General features: G+C 54.3%; 1 protein-coding gene across 1 annotated transcript; it reads left to right on the top strand.

The window, feature by feature from the left end:
• Nucleotides 1-380: 380 nt before the first annotated feature.
• On the top strand, nucleotides 381-6863 carry ITGB1BP2 (integrin subunit beta 1 binding protein 2). Its single transcript, XM_066333989.1, has 11 exons — nucleotides 381-552; nucleotides 739-788; nucleotides 887-943; nucleotides 1241-1389; nucleotides 1528-1640; nucleotides 1881-1939; nucleotides 2801-2871; nucleotides 3103-3205; nucleotides 5109-5228; nucleotides 5650-5712; nucleotides 6439-6863. The coding sequence occupies exons 1-11, from the start codon at nucleotides 489-491 to the stop codon at nucleotides 6703-6705; spliced, it is 1116 nt and encodes a 371-aa protein (XP_066190086.1). The 5' UTR covers nucleotides 381-488; the 3' UTR covers nucleotides 6706-6863.
• The last annotated feature ends 284 nt before the right edge of the window (nucleotides 6864-7147 follow it).

Raw genomic sequence — 7147 nt, 5'->3', positions numbered from 1 at the left:
GCCTTGGTCTGCTGGTGCCTCTGTTTAGCAGATGGTTGTGCCTTCTGGGGCTGGGGGAGATCATAATGAGTTTTGCCCTGTGATTCTGGGAATTCCCTTCAATTTCAGGGTTCTCCAAAGCCCGGTGGGTCGAAGCCTGTGTGAGCGCTGGGGTGGTGCCGATGCTGGCTGGAGGGATGGCAGACACTGGGACAGCAACCCCGCTGTGGGGCCACCCTGCAGTGCCCATTCCCTCTGCTGGGCACAGGGCCAGCACAGAAATGCCTGTGGAGATATCACCGGCGCCGAGCCCCATCAGCTGCCCTATCCATCTTTAGCCCGGTCTCCGGTTACCAGCCTCCTCCCACAGCTGCCTCCAAAGACGGGCAAAGCCACCTCCCGGCGCCTGGGCTGAGGCAGTGGGGAAGCACAGGGAGGATCTCGGGCAGGGATCAGACTGATGTGATTTCTCTGGAAGAAGTGAAGGACGCCGCACATACACCTGAGCTATGGCATTGCTGTGCTACAACAAGGGCTGCGGGCAGAGGTTTGATCCCGAGCACAACGCCGAGGGTGAGTGAATTCGTGTGCCTTGCACCAGAGGGAATGGGAATGGTGTGCTGCTTTCCCAGAGTGTGGCCAAGCCCAGTGCAGGCAGCCCATATGGCAGGAGCTGGCTCTGGAGCTGCTGGCTGTCACAGGTGGCTCATGGGCAGGATTGCTGCTCCTGAAGGCTTTTGCCCGGTTTTCTCTTTTCAGATTCTTGCCTGTATCACCCAGGTGTCCCCATCTTCCATGATGCCCTGAAGGTGAGTGGGGCTGGAGCTGGGGCTGCACCTGCAGGGAGTGACCTTGTGCCCAGCAGGGTTGCCCACACCTGACTAGCCTGTCATGTCTTGGTGTCTAGGGCTGGTCCTGTTGCAAGAAACGCACAACAGACTTCTCTGAGTTCCTCTCCATAAAGGTGAGTGACCTGCCAGCCCAAATGCACCCACTGTTCCTCCATCCTTTCATTCTGGCCCCTGCCTAGTCCTGTTCCATCCCTGTCCTGTGTCAGGGATGTCCCTTTTGCCCTGCCAGCCAGGGATTTGCTATCTGCTTCCACGGACCCTTCAAGCAAGGGTGCTGCTCCCAAAGTGCAAGGTCAGAGCCCATCTCTGCAGGACACTGAGCCACCACATCATGGGAGCTCATAGGGTTTGGCAAGAGCCACCAGGTTGAGGAGGACGAAGCAGTCATCAGGCTTGTCTCTGCTGCTCAGGGATGCACAAAGGGGTTTCACAGCAAGGAGAAACCCCCTGAGCCTTCCAGCCAAGGGAAGACCTCAGATGAACCAAAGGCCAAACCACTGAAAGAGCTCATTGTCCAAGGACCAAAATCAGCTGAGAAGATGCTGCGGGAAAGACCAAGGTGAGATAGGCTCAGCTTAACAGTCTTGCCCTACTGTGTCACTTCCATGTGTGTCCTGCCCTGCTGCTCTCTCAGGAGAGGCAATGACTCTTAAACCACAGAAAAACCCACTTGGCCTTTGCTGCTGCTGTTTCCCAGCTCCGATGAGCCAAGACACCTGCTGCCAGTTAAAGTATCCACATCTCTGGAGCAGGCCCTGGAGAAACTGAACCTGTCCTCCGAGGACAAGATGCTCGAGAGCAGCTGTGCAGGTAGGGACAAGCTGATGGATGGCACTGGGGTTGCACATGGCAGGTTCAGCGTGGGGTTTTGCACGACAGGCTCAGTGCAGTCAGTGAGTGCTTCATGTTCAGCTACCTGCAAAACTGCATTTAGGAGGCGCATTGGGATAGTCTGTGCTCAGCTGGGGAGCTGGCAGAGGGTGAGAGAGGATTTGGGGGCAGGCAGGGGAAGTGTGTACCCTGGGTGAAGTTGTGTTGTTGTCCTCACAGGCGAGGAGGCTGCCCAGGTGAGAGCTGGCACCACGTGCAAGAACGCAGCCTGCAAGGCGGTGAGTACCTGGCAGGGTCCCATCTTTAGCCAGCCTGTGCCTTGTGGCCAGGAGCATCCCAGGTCCAGGTTCAGGGCAGGTATTAGGCAGTTGGAACGTCGCAGTGCCCACCTGCTCCGTATTCTCGTCCCACCCTGGGAGTGGCCACCTCTGTCACCTCCCAACCACTTTCCTGCAAGAGGCTTCCAGATTGGTGGTAGAATTGTGTTTGACTGCTGCTGATTGCTTGCGGTGAAATACAGCACATATTCAGGACTGGACACATAGGCAAAATGCATGTGGAACGATTCCCAACTGCACTGAACTGATGCAGCACAGCCCAATTGCTCTCTTGCCCGAGGCTGCCTTGTGGACCACAGCCTGCCTGGAGGGTGAGCGGGAGGGATTGAGCTGTGGCAGGGAAAGCAGCAGTGAGGGAACGGGGAGCAAAAGGCAGGAGATAGATGAGGGCATAAGGCTGATGTGCTCTGGAAAGGAGGAGAAAGGACAGGAATGAGAAAATGACCTCTTGCACCTCAGAGTGAGTTTCTGTGGTATCTAAGCTTGCCCGCTGTCCTTATGTTGCCAGTCCCTGGGCTGAGAGCAGGCTGTGTTTGGGAGAAGGGCTGCTGACAGGGTCACAGGGGTGACACTGTGGTCAGGGTCAGGGTGGCTGCCCTGCCAGCAGGGAGCAGGGACAAGTGATGGGTTGCTGGCTGGGCATAGCCCCAGAGTAAGTTTTCATAGATGCTGGACCTGGCAAAAGGGTGATGTTGGGCATTGTGCTGTGAGCTCTACATGGATGGTCACTGATGAGTGGACATCTGTGCCATGTCGTGTCAGAGACACAGGCAGAGCTTTCCTCTGCTTCTTTCTCCACAGATCTACCAGGGTCCAGAGAGTAACACAGAGGTTTGTACATTTCATCCTGGCGTTCCTGTCTTCCATGAGGGGTAAGAAACAACCCTTTAGCAGAGAGCAAACTGACCCTGCCATGGGCTGAAAATGCTGCATAGCAAGGCTCTGTGGCCCCAGCAGCATGCTCACTGCAGTTGTGGGTGACACCCTGCAAGGGGACAGGTGGGCAAGGAGTGTTCTTAGTTATGAGCCCCTTTCCCTCCCCACCCTGCTGTGGTCCCCTCTCCTGCTCCTGACCCCACTCAGGTCACCTCTTCTCTCTTTAGGATGAAGTACTGGAGCTGCTGTGGAATCAAAACCACAGACTTCAGTGCCTTCATGGAGCAGCCGGGCTGTAGCCGTGGGTGTCACTGCTGGACAGAAAAGAAGGTAAAGGGGCTCTCAGCAGAGGCAACTCATGAGAGCAATTGGCATTATTGGCATTTGAGAGTGCTCCTTCCCTTGCTCTGCATTCACACAAGTTTCTGCATTTAGTTGTCTTAATATTCACAATTGCTGACAGATGATTGTTCAGGGTTTGAATGCCTAATCTTCAGCCATCTGCCCTTTAAGATGCTGCTGTGCATTTGCAACGTGTGTCAGCTCTCACACCCAATGGGGAGATGTGCAACAGAGAGCTGAACGAGGCAGGACCTGGCCCTGGACACAGCATAGCCAGCATTGCAGGCTGCCACACAGAGACAGGTGGCTGAGCACAGGAAAAGTCCTACAAAACAAATCCCAAAGGCTTTGACAGATGATTGCAGATAACTGAATTTGGCTTTATTGAAGCTTTCCCTCTGCAGCTGCTTCTCAGGAGGGAGCTCATCCACATACCAACATGGTGTTGTGGCAGGGCAGTGGGGACACGATCCCAGTTCTCCATACTGTGTGTGTAAGTCTCCCCAGGAAAGTTCTTGACTGGAAACAGGGTTGAGCTGGGAAAGTTGCACCAAAGCAGCCCAGGATAAGCCTGAAAGTGCACTGTGTTCCTCTGAGTCAGCACTGCTCCCTGCAACCCTCTCTGAGCCCAATCTCTTCTTTGTTCTGGAGCAGAAATCATACCCTGAATGTAAAGGAGACTGCAGTGAAGGAACTATGATGTTGTGATGCAGATGTTTTGTCTAATTGTCACCTAAGTCTGGGGCCAGGACTCCTCCTGCAGCATTTCTTTTGCTGACAGGAGGGCTGCAGGGGGTCTGTGTCCTTGTGATGGTCAGAAAGGAGCCTTGTGGGGACACAGGCCTGTCAGTGCTTGTGGTGCTGACAAGGTGGACAAAGGTGAAATGTGGCCAGTTGGGGCTCATCTGACTCCCAAATGTAGCATGGTGGCACAATCCATGTCCAGCAACAGCCCCTGCATTGCCCTCCAGGCTGAGTTTCTTGACTGTGCACAGCACTTAGGAGCTTGGGCATAGCAGAGTAACTCAGGGACTAGAAGGAGATGTCTCTGATCTTAGAGTGTCCTGAAGCAACCCCAAGCACAGCACAGATGTCCCATGTTGTATGGGACAGACAGTGTGGCAGGGCCAGCCCACCTCTGCATGAACCTCAAAAACCTGCACAAAAGGCAGGGTTTTTTCTTGCTTAGCTGGTGACAACCTGAACTAACCAGCACAAAGGCGATGTGCTGTGATGTTTCTTATCTTCTTTTCTTCCTGGTAGAGCTGGGATTAAGACACGGGACATGCAGTTTTCTCATGTTGGGACTCATTTGTTTATTAATTCTTATCTAAAGTACAGTCTCACTAGTTGTGAGCCCTAGCTAACAAGGTAGAAAATGGATCTGTCTCTAACTCTTTCCATGGTCTTTTAAGTGCTAATTACCCAAAAATGAGAGGACACCTATATTATTTATACTTTTAACCCAATAACTGACCACTCGAGGTCTGCAATGTGGACCTTTTCATCCAATTAGAAAAAAACACCCAAAACCATGAAGAAGAAAGTGAAGAAGAAGGACTTAGCCAGCGCCTTAAATCCTCCATCTTGCCCCACATTTATTACTATATACTAAAATCTTAAACTCTGAATTTTTCACCCTGTGATATCACAATTCTATTCAAACTCCACACCCACAACCCCAGGGTTATCACTCAACGTCAGAAGCCTCAGGTGAAATGTTAGTGCTTGCTTGAGGGTCAGTGCCTTTTAGCACAGAAAGCCTAAGATTGTCAGCTTCCAGAATTAGAACAATGTGCAAGGGAGCATCCTGTGGCTCAGACATCCATCCCCTCTGTTTGGGTGGTGCCTGAGCCCCAGCTGTGCCGTGATGGGTTCCTCTCCTCGACAGGACAAGAAGGCAGTGCAGTGCCGGCAGGATTGGCACCAAACCAGCAGCCAGGTGGTGGTGACAGTCTATGCCAAGAACCCCCTGCCTGCCCTCAGCAGTGTGAAGGCCAATCGCACTGTGGTGAGTGCCCTGGGGATGTGCACCCTCATGAGTCTGAGGTTTGCAGACCCAAGAGCCAGCTGGGTGCCTGGTGCTCTTTGGTGGCCTGTTGGACCTGTTGCTACAAGCAGGGCTGGCACTGCCAACCTGGCATCCCTGAGCTGAGAGCCCTGGCTTCACTGCTGCATCTGCCCAGCAGCTCTGGCTTTCAGCTTCAACGAGTGGATTTGCTGGCCTTGAATCCCTTGAGCTGTGACAGAGGTGAACTTGTCATGCTCTGAAAGGGGTGAAATGTTGCCAGGTATTGAGGGGATCATCAGACCATTACACTAAAGCCAGGATGTGGGAGGCAATATGGTGCTGAAAGGCACTGCACTGTCTGGGGGAAGAGCTCTGGCAGTGCTGTGCTACCCTCTCAGATAATTTTCTGTTGATCTTTCAGCTTGAGGCTCATGTCATCTTTGAAGGGAATAAGATTTTCCAGGCAGAACTGGAGCTCTGGGGGGTAAGATCCTGTTTGCTTTGATTTCCCTGTTCCAGCAGTCTGCATGGGGCTGGGCTGCAGTTCTGTGAGGCAGCCTGAGCTTTTCATCATGGGCTGGGTTGCCCAGAGACAGGCATTTATGGCCATCTCTGCTGGGAAATGCCTTCGGGGTTGTGAGGAGGCTGCACTGATTGATCCAGGGCTAAGGTCAGAGCTGGAGGTCACTGCCAGCCCTATAGGTATTCTGGGTTTGGTCCCAGGCTGCCCGAAACATTCTTTGGCCCAGCAGGTCCCTGTCTCCCCCCTCAAACCTGCTGTGAGTTGCAGGCAGGCCACGGTCTGAGCCATGAGACTGATTTTTCAGCTGCTTGCTGGCTGGGGAGCAGCAGCGAGGCTCAGGAATTTGCATGTGCATTTCTTGTTTGTATTTCTGGTGCGTGCTGCCTGTGCCTGCAGGCAGCAGAGCGCTGACAGGTGTGGGTATGGCTGTGTCTCAGCACAGCTCGCTGCTGGGGAGAGGCTGTGCAGCAGCTGCGCCTGTGGCTGAGGCAAGCGGAGCTCTCCTGAGCTCTAGGCAAGCGCTGTGGTGCTGCTGAGACATAACAATGTGAAACTCAGCTCAGCTGCAGCCCAGGCTTCTCCTGGCACAGGAGATTTCTCTGGCAGGGCTTTGGTAGCAAGGAGAGGGCAGATCATGTGCTGCTTGCCCTCCCCTGCCCGGCTCACTGCTCCTTTCCCTCTCTCTAGACCATTGATGTGGAGAAGAGCTTTGTGAGCATGGTCCCAGCCAAGGTGGAGATCACGCTTTGCAAAGCCAGCCCTGGCTCCTGGGCCAGGCTGGAGCTCCCCCAGAGCAAGTTGCAGTCCTGTGGTAAGCCAGAGAAGGAAGCCGCAAACACAGAGGAGCCTGGGACTCTGCAAGATGAGGACTCTGATGACAGCTTGAGCTGGTCCGAGGAGGAAGATGAAGAGTTTGAGATGGGAACACCGGATATGATAACACCGAGTAACTGATGGTCAAGTGCTTCAGCAGCTGAGCCCTGCTGGTTCCTGAGCTGCTGGGCATCTTCCCACCAGCTCCAGAAGAGCAGACCTCATCCAGAGCCGTGTGCAGGCTGCAGCACAGCCTCTCCCCGGATCAGAAGGGACAATTAATAAACACCCCGAGCAAAGGTTGTCCTCTGAAATCTGTGACGGGAGCTTAAGAAACATCAGCGGGCCAAGCCCTGCCTTCTGTCACTTCCTCTTCTGTGGCTGGCTGGGGCAGGACAACAGGACCCGTCCTCGTGCCTGCACCTCCGGTGTCCCTGGGTTCTGGGTGTCCCGAGCCCAGCACCCTCCCTGACACTGGCAGTTCTGGGGGCGGACACAGCCTTCCCTGCCGCTCCTGAGGGTGCTGAGCTGCCTGTAAGCTCTTACCCGCTCCCTCGCCGGGCGCTGCGGCTCTTTGTCGGGA

The sequence above is a fragment of the Sylvia atricapilla genome, chromosome 21 (genome assembly GCF_009819655.1).
Source record: "Sylvia atricapilla isolate bSylAtr1 chromosome 21, bSylAtr1.pri, whole genome shotgun sequence".
Classification (NCBI taxonomy): domain Eukaryota; kingdom Metazoa; phylum Chordata; class Aves; order Passeriformes; family Sylviidae; genus Sylvia; species Sylvia atricapilla.
Note: the sequence above shows the minus strand (reverse complement) of the source record. Positions and strands in the feature narration are given on the sequence as shown.